The 25,913-nt window shown below is 42.7% G+C and overlaps 1 protein-coding gene across 9 annotated transcripts in view; it reads left to right on the top strand.

Moving 5' to 3' along the window:
• The window catches only part of SNX9 (sorting nexin 9), a 104,319-nt gene extending 78,777 nt beyond the window's left edge, over positions 1–25,542 (top strand). For all 9 annotated transcript variants that reach the window (XM_008533323.2, XM_070603087.1, XM_008533325.2 and 6 more), the window contains 9 exons: positions 5,187–5,317; positions 9,319–9,422; positions 10,687–10,790; positions 13,466–13,543; positions 16,860–16,936; positions 18,043–18,132; positions 19,971–20,085; positions 22,126–22,217; positions 23,904–25,542. In XM_008533323.2, the coding sequence (XP_008531545.1) occupies positions 5,187–5,317; positions 9,319–9,422; positions 10,687–10,790; positions 13,466–13,543; positions 16,860–16,936; positions 18,043–18,132; positions 19,971–20,085; positions 22,126–22,217; positions 23,904–23,951 (839 nt within the window). In that variant the 3' untranslated portion in view covers positions 23,952–25,542. The remainder of the gene's footprint in view (positions 1–5,186; positions 5,318–9,318; positions 9,423–10,686; positions 10,791–13,465; positions 13,544–16,859; positions 16,937–18,042; positions 18,133–19,970; positions 20,086–22,125; positions 22,218–23,903) is intronic.
• Positions 25,543–25,913: the final 371 nt, after the last annotated feature.

The raw sequence follows: 25,913 nt of genomic DNA, 5'->3' as shown, positions 1-25,913 counted from the left end.
TGTTATAAATGGTACCATTTGTTTTCTAATTTCTGTTTTCCAGTTATTTGTTGCATCTAGAGATAAACAACCAATTTTTGTGTATTGACCTCATATCTGCAATGTTGCTAACTTCACGAGTTCCAGGAGGCTTTTTGTGAATTCTTTGGGAATTTTTTATGTAGACAATCGCATTATCTTGGAGTAGAGATGGTTTTATTTCATCCTTCCCAGTCTGTCTGCCTTCCATTTCTGTTTTTGCCATATTGACCTGGGTAAGGCGTCCGGTATGATATTGAATAGAAATGGTGAGAGCAGACATCTTTGCCTTGTTCCCAATCTTAGAGAGAAAACATTGTCTTTCACCATTAAATAGGATGTTAGCTGTAGATTTTTTGTAGATGTCCTTTTATCAAATTAAGGGACTTCCCTTCTGTTCCTAGTTTGCTGAAAGTTTTCTACTTGAATGTATCTTGTGCATCTGTTGATGCAATTGTACAGTTTTTCTTAATATGCTGAACCAGCCTTGCGTTCCTGAGATAAACCTCACTTGGTCCTGACATAGTATTGTTTTTTTTTGTATTACTGGATTCAGTTTGCTACTATTTGGTTGAAGATTTTTGTGTGTGTGTTCATGAGGGTTATTGGTCTATAGTTTTCTTGTAATGTCTTTGCCTGGTTTTGGCGTAGGGTAATGCTTGCTTCATAAATAAGTTTGGAAGTATTCCCTCCTTTTCTGTATTCTTGAAGAGATTAGAACTGATATTATTTCTTCTGTAAGTGTTCGATAGAATTCACCAGTGAAATCATCTGGACCTAGAGTGTTCTTTGTGGGAAGGCTTTGAGTATGAATTTCCTAAGTAGGTATAAGGCTCCTCAGGCTCTCTCTTCTTCAGTGAGCTTTGGTTGTTCAGGTCTTTCTAGAGTTGATCTGTTTCGAGTAAGTTGTTGGGTATGAGTTCAGAATTGTTCACGGTATTCCTTTATACTTTTAAGGTCTGTGGGGATAGCTGCTCCTTCATTCCTGATTTTGATAATTGGTGTCTCCTCTCTATTTTCTTGATTTTCTCTTTTCTATTTCGTTCTTTTCTGCTCTTTTGTTGTTTCTCTCCATCTGTTTGCTTTGGATTCAATTTACTCCTTTTCTAGTTTTGTAGCATGGAAACTTAGATTATTGTTTTGAGACCTTTCTCTTTTTCTGCTATGAGCATTAAATGCTACACAATTTCCTCTAAGTCCTGATTTAGCTGTATCTCATAAATCTTGATATGTTTCATTTTCATTCAGTTAAAAATATTTTCTAATTTCCCTTGTAAGTTCTTTGACCCATGGATTATTTAGAAATAGGTTTAATTTCCAAATATGTGGGCATTTCCCACGTTTTTGTTGTTGCTTGATCTCCAGTTTTTTTCTGTTATGCTCAGAGAACAAGCATATCCTGTATGATTTTAATCTTTTAAATTTATTGAGACTTTTTTATGGCCTGTCGTGGGGTCGTCCTGGAGAGTGTTCCACGTATCAGCTCTGCAGCAGTTGCATAGAGCCGTCTGTGTGTCTTGTTGGTTAAGCTGAGGTGATTGATAGTGTTGTTCAGGTTTCTAGATCCTTGCCAGTTTTCTTTCTAGATCTGTTCATTATTGAGAATAAGGTATTTGAATCTTTCGCTATTATTGTTGGACATGTCTCCTTTCAATTCTGTCACTTTTTGCTTCATATATTTTGAGGCTCTCTTGTTAGGTGTTCATTCAGTTTGTAATTGTATCTTCCTGATGTAGTGACCCTTTTATCATTATGAAGTGCTCCCCCTTGTCTCTAGTAAGATTTCCACAGGAAGTCTGTGTTTAAGTCTGTTTTGTCTGTTTTTAATATGGCCACTGCAGTTCTCCTATGGTTACTGTTTGCGTGGTACATTGTCTCCCATCCTTTTACTTTTCATCTGTCAGTGTCTGTGAATCTAAGGTATGTCTCTTCTTGGCACCATAGTTGGATCTTGCTTTTTTATCAAGTCTGACAATCTCTGCATTTTGATTAAAGTTTTTAGACTATTCATATTTAATATAATTTTTGATCCAGTTAGACTTACATTTGCTGTTTTGCTGTTTGTTTTCTATGTGCCTTGTTTATACCTCTGTTCCTCCTTTACTGCTTTTCTTTTGTGTTAAATGTTTTCTAATGTGCCTTTTTAATTCTTCCCATTTTTAAAACTAAATTTTACAAGTTATTTTCTTAGTAGTTGCCTTAGTGGATATAATATGCATCTCTTTGTAACATCACAGTACACTTCAGATTAATATTAATTCTAGTAAAGTTAATAGAAAATTTTCTTCAATATAACTCCGTTGCCTTCTCTTTTTATGCTGTTATTATCATATATTACATCTATATATGTTAAAAATCCAGCAATAAAGTGCGATAATTGTTGCTTTCTACACTCATATCTTTTGAAAAAGTTAAGAGAAGACACGAGAAAAAATACATCTATAGTGTCTTTCATATTAACCCACATATTTCTGGTGCTCTTCATTTCTCCTTGTGGATTTGGGTAATTTCATTTTAGCCTGAGGTAATATCCTTTTAACCTGCAGGACTCTTTATAATATTTCTTGTAACACAGGTCTGCTATCAGTGAATTGTCTCAATTCTTTGTTTATCTGGGAATGTCTTCATTTTTCCCCGTTAGGAAGGATAGGCTTATTGGTTATAGAATTGGTGGCTGATAGTTTTCCTTTCAGCGTGATGAATATGTCCCTCCATTGTGTTCTGACCTCCGGGTGTCAGATGACAAACCAGTCTGTTCTGTCGATCACACAGCTACACACCTGTGCGCACACTCCCCATAAATGTTGTCGTTTTTCACTTACTACTTTCAAGATTTTCTTTTTGTGTTTGTCTTTCAGCAGTTTGATTCTGCTGTATCTTGGTGTGGATATCTTTATATTTATCCTACTTGGAGTTTGTTGAGCTTCTTGGAAGTATAGATTAAAGTTTTCCATCAAATCTGGGAAATTTTTCCCCACTATCGCTTTAAATGATTTTTCTTTTTCTCTCTTGTCCTTTGGGGTCTCCCATTACACGTATGTTGGTGTGCTTGATGTGGTCTGGGGCTCTGTTCATTTTACCTCAGTTTCTTTTCTGCGTGTTCTTCAGATGAGATAACTTCTGTTGAGTTATCTTCAGAGTCCCTCGTTCTTCCTTCTGCTGTCTTGAGTCTGCATTGAGCCCCTACAGTGAATTTGCAGTTTCGGTTATTGTATTTTCAACTCCAAAATTTCCATTTGATTTTTTTTATAGTTTCTGTCTCCTTCTTAAGAACCCCTGTTTCTTGATTTCTTTGCATATTTTTCTTTACTCTTTTAAACACGGCTTCCTTTAGTTCTTTGAACATATTTATGGAAGCTGCTTTGTCGGCCCTTTTGTTTTTGTCTGCTGGAGTCAAACAGTCTAGGGGGACGTTTAGAGACAGTTTCTAGTGACTGCTTTTCTTTTCCCCCCTCAGTGTGGGTCATACCTCACTGTTTCTTTATGTATCTCTTAATTTTTTGTTGAAAACGAGACATTTTAGAGAATATATTTTAGCACCTCTGGATTCTGGTTTTTCTTCTCTGAGGGTCATTGTTGTTTCTGCGTTACGCTTGCTTGTTTGGTAAGTAACTTGCCTGGGCTACGTCTCTGAAGTCTGTCTCCCCTGCAGCTCCATTATTTTTATGTTTTCCTTGGTGAGTTTGGCTCCCCAGGCCTGCTCCTGTGTCTGTGTAGGTTGGCAGTAAGCCCCCCTCCAGCCAGAACGGCCTCTGTCCTCTGCTGATGGATCTGTGTGTGGGCAGGGAGTGCGTTCACAGTTCTGGTCCTTTCCAAGTTAGCCCTGACTTTTACTTTCTCGTGGGCCCTTTCGTGTCTCCTGTACATGTGCCTGCAGCCTCAGAGGTGGCTAGGAGGATGTGGCTGGCCTGGACCCCTTCTAGTCCCCTCTGTTTCTCCTCTCACTCTCAGCCTGGAGTATGCTTGGCTCAACCGTGCAAGCTTGGCCTCTGGGTTGTCACTGCCACCACCCCGAAGCCTGGGTGTCTCCTGCTCCAGATCGAGTGAGCCTCCTGCCTCCCCAGGGAAGCTGCAGCTGCAGTCCTCGCAGCTGGCCTCGCCCTGGCACAGCCTCCATGTGCACCAAGTAGAGGGTGGGGACGTGCAGGGGCAACAGGGACCACGGGAGCGGCCCCAGGCCAGAGTGCCCCATTCTCCCACTCTTCTTGCCCGAAGTTCAGCAGTTTTGCAAACGTAAACACTTCTTAGATGGCTGTTTGCCTTTGCTTGGTTTCCAGAGCACTGCTTTGGTGGGTTTTGTTCAGCTTGGTAGTTGCTTTTTGGGGATAGAATTAGCTGATTCTCTCCCTGGGCTGTAGCCAGAATTTCCATCTCCAGGAGCCTTTTAACTGATAGTGACTTTGTTTAGTAGGCTTATAAAAATTCTCAGTACTCCTTTGATGTTTGGTACGTTAAGCTGATTTTCTACTTTTAAAACAGAATATCACCCATTAAGCTGTGTTTTAGAATAGTCATAAGTTCTGGGATAGCAGCTTCCATTATTGCATTCATGGAAAAATTGCTTTTTCTATTTTCAGTTCAAGTAATTTAAAAAACAAAGCAGATGAAAAAGCTATAGCCCTAAGTTACTTTTCATAAATACTAAATTTGAATTTGTATATCTGAGATTATATTGCATTTGGGCACATTTTTATAAATAGAGAAATTTCATGTGCTTCATAAGAATTACTTATTAAATTCCACTCTTTCACTCCTTTCTTGCCTATGGGGCTTCATATGGCCACAGGAACTGGCGTAATGTTACTTTATAAGAAAGAGAATTTTTCATATTGAGGTAAATTTGCTTTTAAATTTGTTGAGTATTTTAGGGATCCTTGAAGAAAATAGCAGTTTGAGGCTATGATTATTGTCTCAGTTAAAAGGTTTGTTAATTTGTTAACTTGGAATTTCGTTCTTTCAGAGTAACAAGTCTGTTGTATCTTTCCTGGAGGTCTTTGAGCATTCACTTTGTTGCTTGGTTTTAGGTTAGTGAAAAATTGACCCTGGTTTCCCTTTTACTAAATGACTTCCTACCGAGTAGCCAGCAGCGATGTAAACGGCTCTTCAGTTGGAGCAGCAGTAATCCATTTAGACGAAGTTGCACCTCACTCCGGGCCTGTCTCTTGCAGGTCGCTTTGAAGAAGAATTTATCAAAATGCGCATGGAGAGACTGCAGGCCTGGATGACCAGGATGTGTCGCCATCCAGTAATCTCAGAAAGTGAGGTTTTCCAGCAATTTCTAAATTTCCGAGATGAAAAGGTAAGGCTTTTTGTTATGATAGCCTTAGAGGATATTGGGAGTTCTCACATTCACACCAATTTTGTGTCTGAAAGGAGTTAAAATTATGTTGGCCGCTTGGTGATTTCTCATTTCCTCCAAAGACAATGAGGAAACGGAAACGTAAGTCCCAACCGTAGGAAATCCGTCATGACGTTCAAAAGAGCTGCTGCCGGAACGGTTCCCGTAAACGGGGAGAGTGGGCTGGCCCAGGGTGGGCAGCGGTGAAGGACATGATAGCGTGGGGAGTTTTTTCCTAGATGCTTTTAAAACTAGGATAAACCCCAAAGCACGCAGGATATCAGCATGAAGTGAGGGCAGTAGAGTGAATGATTTCTCACGGTCACGTCTTCATCTTACAGTGTAATAGCATTTTGAAAGGAAAAGTAGGTTTGGAATTAAATTGTGCTTCTCAAAGCCAAGTTGTTTTCCAGAACTGTAGTTGTGAGTGCAAAGTAAATGCTGGGGTCTGCCTGCCCCCGTGGGCTGTCATTCTGCCAAGTCATCTGTTCTTTTTTGAAAATCAAGACAAAATTGGCTACTTGACATCTCCTTATTGTCTGCTTTGGAAATCGTTTTCTCTCTCAGCAAGCTTTTACTGTACTCTTTATTGTACCTTTTTATTCTCCAAAGGTGTTTTCTCCAGAATTTCTCTCATAACAAATATTACATATCTTAGAAAACAGTCTGAAGAATAAAAGCATTAGTTAGCTCGGGCGCCAAAGGCAGATAGGAGATATATTACGATCCTAGAAGAAAGTCTTGACATTATTTTCATGTTTGATCAAATAATAAAATACTGTATACCGTGTTGGAATTTCAGAGATTTACTTGCTAAACGTCTTTGTGGTACTTTTCTCTTCATACAGTGAACATGTTTACAATAACAAGCGTAATATTAGGGCTGTGCATGTGTTTACAGACTTAGGCATACACTGAACATAGTTGAAATATTTGGGGCCTTATTTTCAGTTACCGCTTATTTCTAGAATTGACGGGCTCATTTGCGTGTGTTGTACGTGACCAGGTCAGGAATTAGAAAAGACTGATGCGCTTCAGCATTTCTCTGTGAATTTGTATGTATCGTAGGTCTGGCCTTATGGTCTGCTCTAGAAAACTCTATAGTTTTCCTGGCGAGATGCGATATTCAGTCACAGTATGTCGTGTAGCTGTATAGTAGTGAAACTAGGTTCTTTGGGTGAATTCTGTGTAGTTACAAAACTGCACGGACCCCTCCAGGTTTTCTGCCTGACTCATTCCCCACAGGACTTTAACACGGGCTTGTTTGATTGATTTGCCACGGATTTGATCTAGAATGCACTTCTAAAGGTTGTGTTTTATGCAGAATGTTGTTATTAAAAAAATAAATCTAGACGTTGGCTTTTTTGGTGGTTTTGATATATTAGAAAAAAGAAAGAACGCGCAGCCAGGGCACTTGAGTTCTAGTCTTGGTTCTGCTTCTGATTACCTCTGTGGTCTCAGCCATGGCATTTCATCTCTTGGCCATACTTTCCTCTCCTACTAAATGACAGTGTAAAACTAGATAATCAGTAAAAACGGTGATTCTGTGGTCCATAGTAGCTCATAGAGATGGGTGGACCTAGAAAATCCCAAAAAATCTGCAGAAAAATGCTTAGAAATAAGTGGTTAGTAAGATAGCTGGATATAAAACATTGCATGTTTATATATGAGCAAAAAACAAAAAGGAAAGTCTTAAAAAAACTATAATTTACAATAGCATCAAAAATATCGAATATTTAGGAATAAAAATGATCAGTGTACCTAAAAATGTATGAAACATTGTTGAGACAAATAAAAGAAGACCTAAATAAATTTTCCAATACTGTTTCATGGGTTGAAGATCAGAAAAGATGTCTTATGTAGAAAATCAAAGTGCTGAGAATAGCCAAGATGCTCTTGAAAAAGTAAGAAGTGGGAGGTGGGACAGCAAGACTCATTATAAAGCTAAAATAGTTTTAAAAGCATAGTATTGGCGAAGGACAGACAGACCAGTAGAGCAGAATAGAGGGGACGCTTGCTTTATGACAAAGGTGGTGCTGAGTTTAGTGGGGGAAGGACAGTCTTTTTGGTAAATGGCGCTGGGTCAGTTGGATGGCGTCACTGGGGGAAAAAGAAAATGTGGTCCCTCCTTCACAAAAATCTACTGTTGATTTTGTTACAGTTGATATTGGTGTTGTGGTTATGTTCTTAAAACATGCTCTTATCTGTTAAAGACATGTAATGAGGTATTTATAGGTGAAATGATACTATGTCTCAGATTTCCATTAAAGTAAGCTGGAAAAGATGAAAGGTAGAATGGAGAAGAGTGGATAAAGCAAGATTGGCAAAATGTTGATCGTTGTGGAAGCTGAGTCTGTAGGGGTTTATTATACTTTTCTCTCTACTTTATATGTTTTTAAGTTTCCATTGTAAATAAAATCAAAAATAAAAATGAAGTCAATTCCAGATGGTCCACAAGTCTAAATGTGAACGGCAACACAATAAAGCTTTTAGAAGGTAACATAGCAGAATATCTTCATAGCCCCAGAGTAAGGAAGGATTTCTGAAATAAGACACAAAAATGACTAACCATACAGGAGTAGATTGATAAATTAGACCACATTAAAATTAAGAACTTCTCTTTCTCAAAAGAAGCTATTAAAAGTGAAAAGCTCAAAATGAAGATATATAACCAAAAAGGGCTGGATTTTAGAATATAAGAAAGATAACCCAGGAGAAAAATAGGAGATTTGGTAATGTACCTCACAAAGGGAAGTATGTGAATCATCACCAGATGTATAGAAATGCACCTAATCTCACTAGCAATCAAGGTAATGCATTGAAAACACAGCAAATACCACTACACACTCCCCAGAATGGCTAAGATAAGCAAGACTGACCATACCAAGTGTGTTCTTGAGATGGGTTGCTGCTGAAACTCTCACCCACTGCTGGTGGGCGTGAAAATTGGTAAGACCAATTTGGAAAACAGTTTGTCATTATCTACTAAAGCTGAACCATTTTCCACCCTCAATATATACCTAACAGAAATGCGTGCACATTTACACTTGGAGACATGTATCTAGCAGCTTTATTCGTAACTTGGCAGGGGCTGGAGGTGGCTACCATTAGTAGAATGGATAAATAAATTGGGAAATATTTGTACAGTGGAATATTATACAGCCATGGACTGAGTGAGCCACAGCTGCAACAGCAGCGTGGGTGTAGCTCCTACGCACAGGTTGAGCAGAAGAAGCCAGACACCAAAGAATACGCTGCATAGAGTTCTTTGCTAGTTCAGAAAACTAGCAGACCTATAGTTTAGGGACTCACTCTTAGATGGTCAAACTGTAAAGAAAAGTGAGGAAGTGATAGCCATAGAAGAGAGGATAACGGCCCCTTTGTGGGGGAAGGAAGGGGTAGCGATTGGGAAAGGCTATGAGGAGCTTCTGGAATGCTAGCTCTTTGCTTTCTTGGCCTCGTGGTAGTTAGACAGGAATTCACGTTGTGAGAATTCGTTATACTGTGTATTTTTCCTTTGGGCACTTTTATATAAATATCTTGCAATAATATGTTTTTTATAAATAGCTCATAATATGAGTTCCTATATTATATTTTAGAAAAGCTTTAACCTTTTTTAGAAAGCAGTTAACCTAAAAGTTTGAGCAATTTGTTCACATTGCTAGGGTGTGTTTGTTGTCGCCGTGTTTCTGTTGGTGTGCAGTGGGCAAGGCAAGTGGCTGACTCACCTCACTCCGAAGGTCCTGGGCTCATGGGACCGTTGCGCAGTGGCATGTTCACATGCAGGATTGCACTTGGGATGTGTGGGCATTTGGTCCATGGTGCAGAGGGATATGGCGTGGGAGCTGCTTCCTGAAAGTTAGAAAAATAAAGATGATCAGCGAGCTGATTCTGTTAGGGAATTTTGAAAGACTAGTTTGACTTTGCTTTTCACTGTAATGTTACAATGTTCCTATTTACAGGAGTGGAAAACTGGGAAGAGGAAGGCTGAGAAAGACGAGCTGGTGGGAGTTATGATATTTTCCACCATGGAACCAGAGGCCCCTGACTTAGACTTGCTAGAAATGTAAGAGAGATTGCCAAACTTTCCTTCTCAGACTGTGTCCGCCGTCTTTGCTTACAGGTTTTGGCCAGTACAACTACAACTGGAATTCCAATTGTCAGACTAGAGCGTATGAAATGAGTGGGGTTTGTAGTCAGATACAAGGAAAGCGTCATGGGCACATGAAAGCACTGTCTTTCTAGCCATAACAGATGGAAGTCTGCTTCCTTTTACCTTGAAGCCAGTGATTTCATGGCTGGCACAGTGGTTAGTAGTTATTTCCAATAAAGTATGATGGAACACAGTGCCCAGAGCCAGCCAACACCCACTGAATATTCAACAAAGCAGAAATTTCCTTGAATATTGCCTTGAAGGAAGCAATTTCTGACCTGCTTGTTCTATGTTTTTTTTAATCTGTTATCTTTTTTTTTAATGTAGGCTTGGTTGAAAATCTGGAGTAATTCCTTTTCTATATAAGGACTAATAAGAAATCTTAGGGGATTTTTTTATTTTAAGAAGCTTTTTTCTTATCACGAAATCAATGCTTGTGTGTTACCAAAAATTTTGACAGGAAAAAAATCCACAGTCTTCCAGCTACCCAGACAGAAAACCATGTTAATATGTTGTCCTAAGTGTTTGGTCTTCCAAACAAACCCTCCTCTGTACATACGTATCTAAAGAAAAAATTGTTTAAACAAAAATCATCTCACACTATGCGTTCTGTCTTATGATTATACTGCTTTTTTCATTTAGCAATATATTATGCTAATTTTTTCAGGTGGGTAAATGCTTTTTACATCCTTAGAGAACTGGTGTGTTCAGTATCACTGAGATGATTGCACATGCAGGTTATTTTCTCTGATTCATTAAAGTGCTTGCTGGAATTGCTGGAATGGTTGAGCAGCTGCCATCAGCAACCATGTTGTTGTATAGTCCACGGTACCTCCAGTGATGGGATTTCACTAAATAAGATATGCAAGAAATGATTCTTTTATTTACTTTAGAATAATTTTCGTTAAAATTCACGAGGAATTGAGGGGGAACGGAAGCAGAGTTAAAATATAAATGGCAGATTTTTAAGTAGTTCTTGAAAAACCTGCATCAAGCCTGTTTTTAAGACTAATTTAGTTAAAGGACAGTTGTTAATAATGCAAGAAAACAGTAGCCGTGGTTCTGTTTGGTGAGAGTCTCCCTTGACCGCAGCGATCTTTCTACTCTTATGCCTCACCCTGTTGGGACATTTGATAGCAAAGGCAAGGACGTGCCTTCTTGTGTTTCTGCCCCACAGAGAACAGAAGTGTGATGCTGTGGGTAAGTTCACCAAAGCCATGGACGATGGCGTGAAGGAGCTGCTGACGGTGGGCCAGGAGCACTGGAAGCGGTGCACAGGACGTAAGTGCCGTCCTCCGGTTTTTAGAGGTGGCGACGCAGGCTCAGCTTTATGACTTCCATCACACTGAGGAACTGTACCCCCCAAACAAAAATGCATGCCGTGAACTGAAGTCACATGGTTCCCAGAGCTCTTTGACGAACCCCACTTTTCAGCCCTAGTTGGACAACAGAAAAGGGGCTCCAATAAAGCCAGTTCAAGAACTCTGACACAAAACACCATGTTCAGGGGCCGGCCTGGTGGCTTAGTGATTAAGTTCACACACACTGCTTCGGTGGCCCTGGGTTTGCAGGTTCTGATCCTGGGCACAGACCTACACATTGCTCATCGAGCCATGCTGTGGCAGCATCCCATATACAAAATGGAGGAGGATTGGCACAGATGTTAGCTCAGGGCCAGTCTTCCTCACAAAAAGAAGCCCCACCATGTTCACTTAAATATTTCCAGTTATTTGCAGTTTGTAACCTATGGAAAATTCATTTTTTCTGCATGTTTAGAGAGTGCTTTTGTTTATTTTTAATCTTATAATTTTACCTTTTAATCTTCATCCATTTGGGAAGATGTATATTTGACCAAAGCCCTAATTTTTAGGAAAGACTAGTATAGTTGGTAATAGAAAATACAAAAGAGGGTCAGGCTAGGAGCAGGCCTGGGGGAAAGAGGCGCTGGCAGCCATGGCCTTTCCTGCTCTTTCCATGTCCTTGAGAACTTCGTGTCCCCCCCCTTCCCTATGTTCGTAGACCGTCATTCTGCTGGACTGTGTTTTCCTGTGCTCCCCAGAACCGTGCAGCTCTGTTGTCAGGTGGCCCAGGGGAGAGACACAGGAGTCCGGCTGTGGGGACCGCGCCACAGCATGCTGCCCCATTACCCCTGAGGCCCGGAAGGCTGTAGAGGCAGTGGACTCGCACAGATGCCATTGACTGCCTAGGGTACAGGAGTTTTCTCCCCGGTCTATCCATCCATCCTGCGCTCACTGCCAGCAGCCTTCTGAGTCCCAGAGAGAAGGCTGAGCTCTAGCTGCAACCGCCCAGGGGAATCTCTGGGAAAATTCGAGGCAGTGCTAGTCTCTCACGAAGAGTTTTCTGGCCTTCAGCTCTTACACTCTACAAGAATACTGGTTGTATTTGGTTATTTCTTAAAAATAAAAATGGTTTCTAGTTTGTGTAAAAGTAATACATACCTGCCTTCAGAGTATGTCAGTCCTGTGGTACTCAGCGTACGGAGGAGCTTAGTTATCTGTTTCTGTGAAGATTTTTTAAAAGGTGGTATTTTTCTTCTAAGTAAAGGAAAAGAATCAGAATTTTGAAGTCAGAAAATAATTTTCATGAACAAGAAAGTGAATCGTGAAGTGACTTGTAGATGAATTCTTCAAACAGCAAAGCCAAGTTAACAGCGGTATTAAGGTCTATTAAATCCAGACCCGGAATCTAAGCCTTACATCAGAAGGTGGCAAACCGTGGCCTGCAGCCCAAGTCTGGCCTGCTGCCTGTTTTTGTAAATAAAGTGTTACTGGAACACAGCCATACTCATTGATTTGCGCATTGTCTGTGGCTATTTTCCTGTTGCAGTGGCAGAGTTGAGTGCTTTCAGCAGAAACCTGTGGCCCCACAAAGCCTGAAATATTTACTGTCTGGCCTTTGCGGAGAAAAGGCCAAGCCTTAGACTGAATGGCCCTCTGCCATTCGCATAATAATAACAAAACCCCTGGTAGTATAGCAGCTGCTCGTGCTCGAGGGCCAGACGCCAGGAGTAATAACAGTTGCTCCTTTCTCATGGCAAAGAAATATGATGCTGTGTCCTAAGGATAGAACGAAGACTGAAAAAATAATGTATACAAATGCAGCATTATAAAAAAACGCAGGGGCTGGCCCGGTGGCGTGGGGGTTAAGTTCTCACGCTCTGCTTCAGCAGCCCCGGGTGCGCAGGTTCAGATCCCGGGCGCAGACCCAGCAGCACTTGTCGAGCCACGCTGTGCAGCAGCATCCCACGTGGAACAGAGGAAGATTGGCACAGATGTTAGCTCAGCACCCATCTTCCTCACAACAAAAAACCAAAAGACAAAATCTGTTTCAAGCCGTGGTCACAGGGAATAACTCTTTAGCAAAAAGGGGAATGACATTTCTCTAAAATAGTAATTTCATTTTAAAATAATTAATTTTAGCTATAAACTCTTAGGAGGCCATAATAGCAGATCATTTAAATCTGTATATTCTTTGAAAGCTATTTCCTTTTTTTGGAAATATTTTAAATGAGTGTAAGTCTTGCAATCAAATCTTTTAGAGGTATCACAGAACCTCAGGATTATGGTTTCTTTTAAAGAGTTAAATCCTGGGGCTGGCCCCGTGGCCAAGTGGTTAAGTTCGCGCACTCTGCTTCGGCAGCCCAGGGTTTGACTGGTTCAGATCCTGGGTGAGGACATGGTACCACTCATCAGGCCACGCTGAGGCAGTCTCCCACATGCCACAACTAGAAGGACCCACAACTAAAAATGCACAGTGATGTACCGGGGGCTTTGGGGAGAAAAAGGAAAAATAAAATCTTTAAAAAAACCACCACATAGACTATAATCACTTCAAATTTCTTTTATTATAAAAGGAATCACTTTTAGAAAATAGTTGAAACCCATTTCAGTTCACTCAGAGGCCTAGTCAACAATTTTTTCCTTTTTCTCTTCCAGCATTACCCAAGGAATATCAGAAGATAGGAAAGGCGCTGCAGAGTTTAGCGACGGTGTTTAGTTCCAGTGGTTATCAAGGTACGTCTGTCTTTGTTTATTCTTTGGGGCTCCAGTGTCTTATCCAAACCAGCTGCCTCTTCAGGCTCTTGCAGACCAACGGTAACCCCACAGTCAAGAACCCTTGTCCCTGACCCTAAAGTGGCCAGGCGACTCCAGTCGGGACTTCCGTGACCTCACCGTGTTACTTTCGAGAAAAGTGAAGGTTGTTAGAATTTCTATTTTTTGCCAGCTTCTTTGTGCTCAGATACAGCCCTTGGGTTGTAATAAAACAGGCGGGCGATACCTAACACTCTGCCCTTGCTCTCATTTCTCTGCCACACTCTGAAGTCAAGTCTTCCTGTTACAGAGGCCAGAACCCATCAATGTCATTGGGAGGAGCAGTTTTTGACTAAGTAACCAATTCACGTTGCCTGTGTCTCTCCATAACTCACAATTGGTCTCAGCGTGCCCCGAGCTCTGTGGCTCACCTGTGGTGTTTCGAGTTCACTGAGCTGTGTTCACACTGACAACACTCATGAGAGCATCTTAGCTGTTTCTCCTTTATATTTTGGTTTATGTTTACGTAATTTGACCTGTGGAGCAGGTTGGAAGTAAAAGGATTTGTCAGGTGAGTGACACGTCTTAAATTTGAGTGTGTCTGTCACTTATCGAAATGACAGAACTGGCGTTTCACCAGGGTGTTTTCCTGATCCCCAGGGAAGGTAGGTCTTTGGGTGTCAGTCTCTGAGTATTCTCAGGAATAAGAAATTGGTCTCACCAAAATTTAAGATTCGGGGCCCCCGTATGTGAATATTTCTCATCGGCCTGGCTGAAATGTGTCTTATAATCAGAACTTTTAGGCTGGACAGGAACTTTGAAGATTGGTCTGGTTCCCTCGTTTTCAAGATGGGCGACCTGAGGCCTGGAAACATAAGCACCTTGGCCAGGGTACCACAGGTGGTTGATGGATGAGCCAAGACTAGAGCCATATCCATTGCTCAGGTGCTGGGCAGACTCTGAGAGCCCGTTCGTCTCTGTGGCTCTCTAGTGTCTTGAGTTTGTTCTGGAGTTTCTGGAAAAACATCTGGTTGGTCCCCATGGCGTCCTTCTATGTCAGAGCTCATCTGAATCCACGCCTGCCTTAAACCTCACCTGAGGTCTCTGCTCTTCAGCCCTGCCCTCACTTCCCACTGTCACTTCTCGGTCCACAAAGTCCTTGTGGGAGAACCAGCTCTGTCTTGGGGCCCCTCCAGGTTCAGGTCCCTGACACCAGCCCACGTGTCTGGTGAAAGCTCAGTGGGTGCCTGCTTGTCTCAGCAGAGCTCCTCTGCCGGTGGAAGGCTCCCTCTTCCACCCCTCGGTGCCCCCAGACCCAGCAGCTCGCCTGGGGCGCAGGCTCACCACTGTCTGAGTTTATGTGTTTGCATTTCTTCCTTCCAGCAGAGATTCCATGACTCTGAGGAAAAGTATGACTTGTTAATTTCTTTGGTGTTTTCTTGTTGTGATGAGAGCAGCAGCCTTGCAGTCATCCACATCCTATCTAGAAACGGGACCTCTCCGAGATTAGGTTGTTAAGGCTAACAATGGTCCTTCAGTCATTTCAGAATTCGTTGCTAGGTTATAATAAATGTGCCCAGATTTGGGGTCTCTCGTCACTTGAAGTCACATATAAAACTTAGAAACTGTTGAGAGCTAGACCATGGAATTTTTAAAGAGCAGTTCACTTGTTCTCCTGGTCGCTGCTCAAAGAGACAAAGGTATCACTTGCTGTTGCCTGAATCTGCTGTGATTACGGAGGGTGCAGATAAGTGAACGCCAAGTCTTGGGAAGGGAGGAAAGAGAAGACAGTTATAATCTGGGAAATGGTTCCTGGAGAAGTTCTCCGACGACTTGACGCTGTGAATAAGTCTTTTCATAGATTACTCATTCTCGTAAAAAAATGTGGTAGAATTCACATGCCTCCAAAATGATCAGGTTCTTCTGGAACTGCTGTAGATATTGCAGGGTAAGGCAAGTGTGTAATTATGTTACTGTTAACAACGAAGATTTTTTAAATGAAAGAGATAAACATAAAAATCAGAAGTTTTAAAATATATTCAGAAAAGCCCTAGAGTCCTAAATTGGAATTAGAAATATCAACATGAGCTCATCATGTGTTTTCCCCTTTGAAAAGTAATACAGTTTGCCTTGCTGTGTTCACTGAAAAGGCCTACAAATAGTGACCCAATGTGGTAGCAAGAGGCAGCCTGACATCACCCACATGGTGATTTCTAAACACTTTGTCCCCCTGAAATGCGCCAGCGCTCCTGCTTATCAAAAAGAACTCTGCAGCGAGCTTGAAGAGCCTTCCACTGGCCAGTGAAGAGGAGATCTGAGCATCAGCGGAAGTAATCATCACTGTGGAGTGAAGCATACCAAGTCTGTTTCAGTCCAGACTCACAATGATGCTTAAACGAAGTTAATCTCTGTTACCCTTGGGGATGGTAGGGAATCACCTCATTATTCTGAAAACTGTAAAGACAAGGAATCAAGCATTTAATCTGCTTTTCCTGTTCAGACTTGCCTCAGGGTAACCGAAAAGTTGATGAAGGAAAGTTTCTCTTTATAGAAGCATTTCAGCTGATAAAGAAGGAGTGCTAGAAGCAGAGTAGCAGCATTTTGCAAACCTGTGCTGAAATAAAAGGTCCAGACAGGGATCATTTGTGGCTTCTAACACTGTACAGAATAGAAATGACTGGACAACGTGTCTTCTGAATCCGATCAAACCTCTAGATCTAACGACTGGTGTAGAAAGATACGGGAGACAGGACTGTTACGTCATCACCACAGAGATGCAGTCAGCAAAACCCAGACGGGGTACCAAGGCAGATGAACTGTTTCTTCAATCCCCCAAAGAGAAATTTGCAAGGAAAAAGGGGGCGGGGAGAAGTAACCTGTGGATTAAGAAACTCATCGGCTCTATGCCGGGTGGACCTTCCTTCTTCCTGATTCAAGCAGCCGCCTTGACAGGAGACACCAAGAAGCGGCACGCTGACTGGATAGTCTATATCAGGAACGCTTGTCGCCTTAGCTGTAGTGCTCCTATATTGTCCTTATTTTTTTAAGACTCCTTACCTTTTACGTAAAATCTGTGGATGAAATGCTATGTGACCAGTGAAGGGGGGTAGGGAGTAGACAGTCCAGGTGAAAGAGGATTGGCCATGAGCTGTTAAAGGGGAGACCAGGTGATGGGTGGAGGGGGCTCATTGTCCTGTTCTCTAGTTTTTAAAAGTTTGAAATTGTCTGTAATAAACTTCTTAAATAAATGAAAAGAGAGTCTAACTTATAACCACTGGTATAACTGAATGATTTTCAGGCGAAACAGATCTCAATGACGCAATAACGGAAGCAGGGAAGACTTACGAAGAAATTGCCAGTCTTGTCGCAGAACAGGTATAAACAGAACCACGTAATGCCAGTTAAGATTTTATACTAGTTAATGCACGTTTCATTTAAAACCTGTTTTAAGACACTTTCGAAATGGCTATCCTCTTCCTTTCTGGCCCTATGTATCTTTGTTAGCTGTATTTGGTAATAGTGTTTCGTAGGTTAAGCTGAAGTGATGGATAAATCTGTCTTCAAGAAATCTATGAATACCTTCCAGTGTCAGTGGCTGGGATCCCCTCTTGGCCGTCAGGGGATTAGGACATACGGGACGAGGCGTTGCCCAGGTCTCCATTTGGACTCCCTTAGCCTCTCTGAGCCTTGGTTTCCTCATCTGGTAAATTTCGACGGTAGCTCCGACTCCGTGAGGATCTCAGGACTCAGCAACTGTAGAGAAGAAGCTCCTGCCCCAGCTCCTGGCATGGAGCAGGGCTTCGTTCCAGCCACATGGCTTTCACTGCAGTCTTTAGGAGCCTGATTTCAGTTCTTTTTACAGACAAAAGATAATAAGTTCCCTTAAGGAGAATAACCATCTCAGTTGTTTCAAATCTCTAAAGTAAAAAATTTTTTTTCCAGATGACTTCTAGGAAAATGTTTGTGCATACACACTCATGTGTACGCATTCATGTGGTCATTAACCACTCTCCTGATAATTGTAAAAAAGATGCATTTTTAGAACTGTACATAACATAGCTGTTAAAAATTGTAATTCAGAAAAATGAAAAAATTCAAAGTTGCCTCTTAAGATAATTACCAGATTTATTAATATTTTTATATTCTCTGCTAAAATTTAGACATTATAGCATCTTTTTTGCTTATATACATTCTTAACTAGTTTTTTTTTCTCACAGTATTTTGGGCTACCCCAAATTGCTAATTTTATCAACCAACCTGAAAATGATCCGATGTTTTATCGTTTTCTTGACAACCTGTGATGGAGAGTATAGTAGTCTTGGGGGTTATTTTCTTGTAGGAAAACAAGGCTGAATGTGTGGCACTCAGTAACTGAACGTGGTCCCTGGGGTTTGGCTAGCAGTCCTCAGATCTGACAGTTTTCTTTTCCTTGACCGTCTGAATTCCTCTGCCGGTAACAACCACCTTGTGTCTTGTTATAGCCGAAGAAGGATCTGCATTTCCTGATGGAGTGTAATCACGAATACAAAGGTTTCCTTGGCTGCTTCCCGGATATTATTGGCACTCACAAGGTAACCTGATGGTGGAAGTTTCCGGAGGATGCTGCGGTGACACAGGGCCTTGTGCCTGGCCACCTGCGCCCCTCGCCTGTCAGCACATGCCTGAGTCGGGAGGAGGGGCCCGCTAACGTGTTTCAGTAGCGAGGTCCCATAAAACTAGGGGTGGTTTTTACATGTCTTTTCTTCTATAAAAGGTGATTTTGAGGGAAGTGAAAATATGAAGAATATTTCTTTATGCATGTGGTTAGGTCATGTGTCAGAATGGTCATGGTGTTGGAAATTCAAGACGGTAGTAAAAATAATACTTTCCCTCATCAGTGAGACCCCGTGAGCTGTGGGCAAGTCGAGACGAAACAAGATTTTCTGTCCCTGAGTCTCGTGAAGGGTTTCCTAATTAAAATTGAAATGAGAATCTTGATTTATGTGTCTGTATTAATAAAAAGGAAACTATATAATTCCCAGCAAAAAGATATTTTTAAACTAAATGAGAAATTGGCTTAGGGTGTCCTCAGGTTTTGGTTATGGATAGTTTTTCTGTCTCTGTGTCAAAATCTGTCTATTACCTCAGAATCGTGGGTATTTAGCAACTGCAGTGCCCCCAGGATATTGCGATGTACCTGGGTTTGTTAGGAAAATCCCTCTCGAGGGCTGGTCTGTGAGCCCAACAGTCCTGCCTGTGGCCATTTGGCATTTGGCTTGTAATTGAAGCACCACGAAGGGTGGCATAGGAAACAAGAAGGCTGTGCAGCTTCAGACAGCTTAACGGAAGACTCCAAACGCTTTCTCTGTCCACTCATCTGCCAGTGGACACTTAGGTTATTCCCATATCTTGGCTGTTGTGAATAAAGCTGCAGTGACCATGGGGGTGCAGGTTCCTCTTGGAGACAGTGATTTTGTTTCCTTCGGATATACACCCACGAGTGGAATTCCTAGGAGAGCAGATCTTAAAAAATTCTCATCACGAGGAAAAAAACGTTTATAACTCTGTGAGGTGATGGATGTTAACAAAATTCGTTATGGTAATCATTTCACAATGTGTACATGTGTCAGAATCATTATGTTGTACACCTTAAGCTAATACAGTGTTATATGTGAATTATATCTCAGTTAAACTGGGGGAGGGGGATTAAATAAATAAATAAAAATTTCAATAAATGAAAAACTCAGAACAGTTAGCATGTTTTCGGAATTTGTGCCAGCCGAGTTAGCATTATAGGCATGGAGCCTAATTTATGCAGGAGGAGAGGGCTTTTCTTTCCAGACGGCACTCAGTAATGAGCAGTGTGATGATACTGGAGTGGGAGATGTTTGGCAGCTTTTAAACTACTTCCATCTAAGTGTTAATTTAAAGTTGATTCAGTGCTGCTTACAGACAATATGGTGAAGCTTGAGCCTCAGGACCAGCTGGCTTAGGCAGCAGCTCAGGAAACACTGTAACGCAGAGAGGACCTGAGCGTGCACCCAGGACTGCCCTCCTCAGAGGACCCTCTAACGCACCAACGCCAGCTTTCCCCTTAAACCCTGCCCTTGTGCTGGCATTGGCTTATAAATATCACGCAAACAGTGTGCTCGGGGTTTTCTATTTTGTTATAAAATAAAACTATAAACCTTAACTTAGTTCCATTTTTCAACAGTGGCAGCCTTTTTGCTCGCTAGTGACTTAGAGGCAGTTACATTTCACTGCTTTCCTATTGATGCTTTTCCTATCGATGATGTTCCTGTTTCGTGGGGACATTTTCCTGTTCAGTAGCAAGGCAGTTGTAGAAGACGTTAGCACTCTTGTAGTTTAAACGAGTGACTAATCCTTTTAGCTTTGTTTTCGTAATACCATTGCATTTTCTATTTCACAGGGAGCCATAGAAAAAGTGAAAGAAAGCGATAAACTGGTTGCCACTAGTAAAATCACCCCGCAGGACAAGCAGAACATGGTGAAACGCGTGGGCACCATGTCGTACGCGCTACAAGGTAAGACCAGAGGTTTACGCCTAGCTGGTGGAGACCTTTCCCCCAGCAAAGTGGCTGTTTTCCTTGCTGGACAGAAAGCCAACTGTGAATGACAGTTGAATAAATGAAAGCTGATTTAAAATATCCTCATACGCCTCCTGTTTGCAGGATCCCAGTGTTAATGAAGATCTGTAATATTTATTTACTCTTTCGCACATTTACCTGCCGTAACTGTGGATGACAGCTCGATTAGACCTGTCTTAGAGATGTTAGAGATGCCTTTACAGCCCTTGACATCAGCACCTGTCACAAAGCTCTGTTAGACTCCAAAGTTCAGCCTTTAGCAGTGTAACCTTCATGCCCCGGACCACAGAATGTGAAGGGAGTGTGGATGTAGCATTTTCAGCATAGTGTGACTGTTATTAAAAAGAAGGTGTTAATTAATTTTTATGTCTTTGAGTGTTTTCCTGCAGACAGGAGCGGTAAATGAATTTTTCCCGTTTTGGTGGATGGACAGAATATGTGTGGGCAAAGGAGAAAGAGGAAGGATGTTGTAAGATGAAAAAAGCACACAAAACAATGGTCCAAGATTCTGTCCTTGGCCTTCAGGAATAAAGCATACTTGCAGGTTATCGGGGAATAAGTTTTGGTGATTGTGGAGGTCCCTGAAAGCCAGGCAGAAAAGTCTAGACTCGATGTGGGCATTAAGAAGCCACTTAAAGTTTTTGATGGGGAAAAAAAAATGGTCAAGGGAGCAGAGTTTGATAGCGCCATGGAGGGCAGACGTTCGCCAGGCAGCCCAGCCAGACGACCGCTGCTTCTGCGCTGAGATTGTAAGGGCCTAAAGAAGATGTGGTGCTGGGGGAGGAGAGTGAAGCGCGTCTGCAGGCTTTTCAAGGAACAAGCTGCAGGCCTGGGGAATTAGTGGAGAAAGAGAAGAATGGGTGCAAGAGTTCCAGAACTGAGGCAACTAGGGGCAGAACTGGGGAAACCTGATTGAAGATTTGGGTTTGGAGGGTTTGAAATGGGGAATTTGGCTTTGAACTTATGTTTGAGGTAAATGAGAAGTTTTGTACAACTTCAGGTGACTTACTGTAAAACCCATGGGCCAGCCTGGTGGCACAGTGGTTAATTTTGCATGCTCCACTTCAGCAGCCCAGAGCGCACAGGTTTGGGTCTCGGGCACAGACTACACACCACTCGTCAAGCCATGCTGTGGTGGCATCCCACATGCAAAGTAGAGGAAGATTGGCACAGATGTTAGCTCAGGGCGAATCTTCTTCACCCAAAAAAAAAGAACTGCCACCACCCAGAACAATTAGCTTTCTGTAGGAATTTACACCAGCCCTTGGCTTTCTGCACCCGGGGAATCATGGCAAAGGCAGGTGGGGAGGCGATGAGGGGCTCCAATAAGGAAGGCCTCGCCAGAGCTGTGATGGGGTGGGGACGGTGTTGAGAGAAACTTCAATAGGGGATTCATGTGCTGAATATGTACCTTCAGCCAAGATGAAGAGTGGGTGTCAGATGCTCTCGCCTGGTGAGAGGCTGCATCCTGACAGCCCTGGTGCTCAGGCTGCAAAGCGCCATTACTGAAGAGGGTGTCCACTGCGTCTGCTCGTCTGCCCAGCCTTCCAAAGGCCCTGAGACACCTGCCTAGGCGGTCGCTGTGCGAGAGGGAACGTGGCCCACTGGGGCCTTGCCAGCTCCGCTGCAGACAGACGTGGCATTCTGACCCGCAGTCATCTGAGGAGAATTACCACCAAGTGGTTTCCTGCTCCATCAGTTCCGTTAGAACAATAGTCCACATTTGGGTGATAATCCGTTTTGGGTTTCATCGTATTTAACATGCAAATCAGCAAAAAATCATCCATCTACTAAAAAGTGTTGTTTGCCATTAACTGATCCAGTTGCTTTTCTAGCCTCTTTGTAAAGTGATTTGCCAAGAACCGGCACTGCCCTGCAGCCAGGTTAAACCTGGCAGCGATGAGTCCTACGTGAGCAGGGGGCCAGGTATTGTCCTCTGGCGCCTGGGGCTGACTGACGTCTTGGTTTTGCTTGCAGCCGAGATGAACCACTTTCACAGTAACCGGATCTACGACTACAACAGCGTCATCCGCCTGTACCTGGAGCAGCAGGTGCATTTCTACGAGACGGTAAGCCGCCTGCCTCCCTGGGCTGTGCGGGGCCTGGAGAGAGGGCTCCTGCTTGCCAACTCGGACCAGATGAAGTCGATCTGTTGGTGTTTTTGTAATGCTCAGTAACAAACCAAAGGAGGCCAAATACTGAGCAAGGGTTTTTTCAAATCTCTTATTTCTGTCTGCTTTTTCCTTTTTGAGTAACACTGGGTTAGAAAAGGTTTTCTTTTGAAGAAGAAGGGGTGTTGGACGCTAGTCGTGAGGTCCCAGAAGTCCTGACTGTGTCGTTCCTGAGTCCCTCCCAGCCTCTGGGCACAGGGACACTGCACAGCACGCTCTCCGCGGAGCCTGGCACGGCACACACCGCGGGCAGGCTGTTGATGAGGGAGGTTTCACAATGCATAAGAGGAATTCCAGAAAGAAAACAAAAGAGAGCGAAACCTTAAATACTTTCATTCAGAGAACAATCATGAAAACATAAACTCTTATGCCTCTACGTAGTAATTTTGTTGTTTATCAGTGTACAGAAAAGAAAGATCTTGCATGGAAACGCAGACCTGAAGACAAGTTCTGTGACGTTGTATTTGACCGTGTGTTGGTGGCCGTGTTTCTTCCTAAGGTCCCCACTGTTCTGTGGTGTTAGCTCATGTGTCTTCAGGGACGTGGCAGGCAAGCCCCACGCTCACGTGCAGGCCTTGTCGCCTTTGGGCTGGACGCTGCCGAACTCGCGTCTCCGACGGCGGGTGCTTGAGAGGGAGCTCTGGCTGAGGCGCCCCATGCGTGTTGTGAACTGGGGGTCGGAGCTGAGTTTACAGAAAGCGTTCCGCCAGCTGCTTCTCCCCCGCAGTGTGCGGCTCCTGCACTCTCCAACCAGACACTTTCTATTAGTTGGTGCCAGTAGGGCTGCCTTGCATCAGGTGTTAGAATAACAGATTACGTTGTTCTATGTCCGAAAATAATTGAAGGGCAACTCCTGAAATTCCGGTAATGTTGATCACTTAAGACTCAAGCCCAGGTGAGTTGTAGTTATCAGTGACATTGTAATTCAAAATAGAAAACCAGGTATTTAACCACCATCTTTGTTAGATCTAACCTGCTTTTATGAGAAGGTAACCCTTAAGTTATTAAAATGTGTGTATTTGTTCATGTAACAAACATTGATTGAGTGCCTCTTATATACCAAGCGCTCACTCCATTGCTTAGGCCCCAGGGACGACTCAGACAGCTGTGTCTTCCTAGGAGCTGGGTCCCCGTGGGGGAGACCGAGGCCCAGAATCCTGACGCAGTGCAGCCCCAGCCTTAGAGGAAGGTGTGTACTGTCCGCACTGTGTAGGAGCCGCGGGCTCGTCAGCTGGGTCTCAGGAGCTCATAGGTGCCCCGCAGGAGGAACGCAGGCCCAAACGAAGACCCGTCCACCTGGCTCGCTGGGGAAAAGCGGGTCATCTGGAAATGCTGCTGTGCAGACGGGCAGGGGCCACGGGGAGGAGCCGGGGCTTCCTGCAGGCTGTGGCACCACCATCTGGGGTATAAGGAGGTCTCTCCTGCAGGGTGGAGGCTGGGTTGATGCCAGGAGGGACTGGAAGCACAGACCAGTGAAAGTACTTGAAATTTTTGTAATGTTTAACTTATAAGAGGTGGAAATAATAGAATACTACAACGTCATAATGGGAATAATATCTCAAAATTGTTTTCTTTCTTCACCAGATTGCAGAAAAGCTGAGGCAGGCCCTCGGCCGCTTCCCGGTCATGTAGAACAGAACGGAATGTGAAGAAAACTCCGAAGTGCTTCTTTCTGACTTGGGGCAATGCAATTCAGTTTTTTCCCCTATCTTCCAAAACAAAGAAAAACAGGAAAAAAAGAAAACCAAAAAGAAGTAGAGTTGCAAAAAACTGCCTTTACTTTATTAACCAGCCTGAATGCATCCGTTATCTGGGGATGGTCTTCTTTTGTTCGTTTCCATATCCATTATTAACCAATGGAAATTCTCTATTTTTGGAAAGTACTTAAAGTTATCAGAATTTTGAACAGAAAATTAGGGGTTCCCCCCAGTGATATTTTACATAAAATTGTAATTTGTAAGTTACCTGCAATCTTCTTGTTCTTACCCCGTGTCAGATAATTACTAATTGCTTTCTTAAAAATATGAAATACGCCAGAATAAAAAATATATATGTTTGTATATTTTTATAACTTTTCTGTCCTTTGGGATTCCTGTCTCTTCAGGAGAATCCACATGCCTTTCACTGACATATTTATGACTCAAGTGCTTATGTTTTCAGGAGAGGGAGCAGAGAGGCCTAGAGGACGCAGCTTGGCAAAAACCCATGGGCAGATTCTCCTGCCCTCGCTTTCCTTAGGAACGTCCTTGAAGCGTCGTCTTCCCCCAGGAGGGCTTTCTCTCTGGCACCTCCTTCCTGAGCATGGGGAGGCGTTCTTGACACTAGGAAGAACACCTGGAAACGCTGGGGATGTTTTTGAAATGCTCGGCCTGCTCCCGGGCCTGGAGCGGCGCCCTGACTCCTGTGCTCAGGAAGGAGCACTCAGGGGGCACACAGGCTCCTCCCGAGCGTTTAACCCCCTTGTCAGTGTTCAGCTGTTCAGTCAGGCATAGTGAGAAGTGCCAGCGAGACACGATGCGCCACTTGATTTGGATTGTACACTAGCAGGCCAGTTGGTATTACCTGAAAAGATGAAAAACACAGTTGAGTAAAATGGAAAGTTTAGGCACTGATAAGGGCTGCAGCCTGAAGAATGCGCAGTAACCCCCAGAGCGTTCGTGTTTAAGAAAAGTGCAGAGGGCTCTTCTTCCAGCCTGTGTCCCAAACTTCAGACTGAATTTTTCTCATCGCTAGTACTTCAGCTAATGGCATAAAGCAAAGCAGACTCTGCAAACCGTCAGCTTTGAATCTGAACACGTGCCGCCACGCCGACCTTGCTCCTGCAGACGCCGTCCACCCTCCACCGTGGCCTTACGACAGTCTCTCCAACTGCTCTCATTTTTATGACCTAGGAATTATAGAAAATGGAAAATTTGGGCCAGCATAAATAAACTGAAACCAAAAAATTAGTAGAAGAGGAAATCAAATGAAGATGAATATGAGAACTTCTTGTTCTTAATATCACGGGTTTTTGTTAATGTTTTATAAGTAATTTTCCCTACTTGATTTTCCTTTTATAAAATCTCATAGAACAGTGTTTATGATACAGCCATTTAATATATGTACAAATTGTAAAGAATATGTACAAATGTTTTACACAAATGTAAGAGCATGTAGAAGCCGACATATAAATAAATTGTTAAAAACACTGTACAGTAAATTCTCAAAGCACTTTTTCAAAACACTTTTTGGCGTTTTTGTGTGATTTTTGTTTTTTGGAAAATTGCTGCTTGTTGCCAGGTGCTGACCAGTCCAGGTAATGAATTTTTCCCCAAAACTTATTTCTCCTAACATGATTTAGTAATTGTAATCTCTTATGTCAGAGTTTTAATCCTGGAAGCATTTTGTCCTCACCTGGAGACCTGTAAGGAACAAATACAGAGTGTTAGGCTCTAGAGAAACAGAACCTGCGCGCGCGCGTTTGTGTCTGTCTGCCTGCCTGCCTGCGTGTGTGCGTGTGTGTGTGTTCCTTAAGTGATGCTTACTCTTCTTGACATCCCGTAACTTAATTCTATGCTGTAAAACTCTTATGTTACATCATAAGAGAGGAAAGAA

Source organism: Equus przewalskii, chromosome 32, assembly GCF_037783145.1.
Source record: "Equus przewalskii isolate Varuska chromosome 32, EquPr2, whole genome shotgun sequence".
NCBI lineage: Eukaryota > Metazoa > Chordata > Mammalia > Perissodactyla > Equidae > Equus > Equus przewalskii.
Note: the sequence above shows the minus strand (reverse complement) of the source record. Positions and strands in the feature narration are given on the sequence as shown.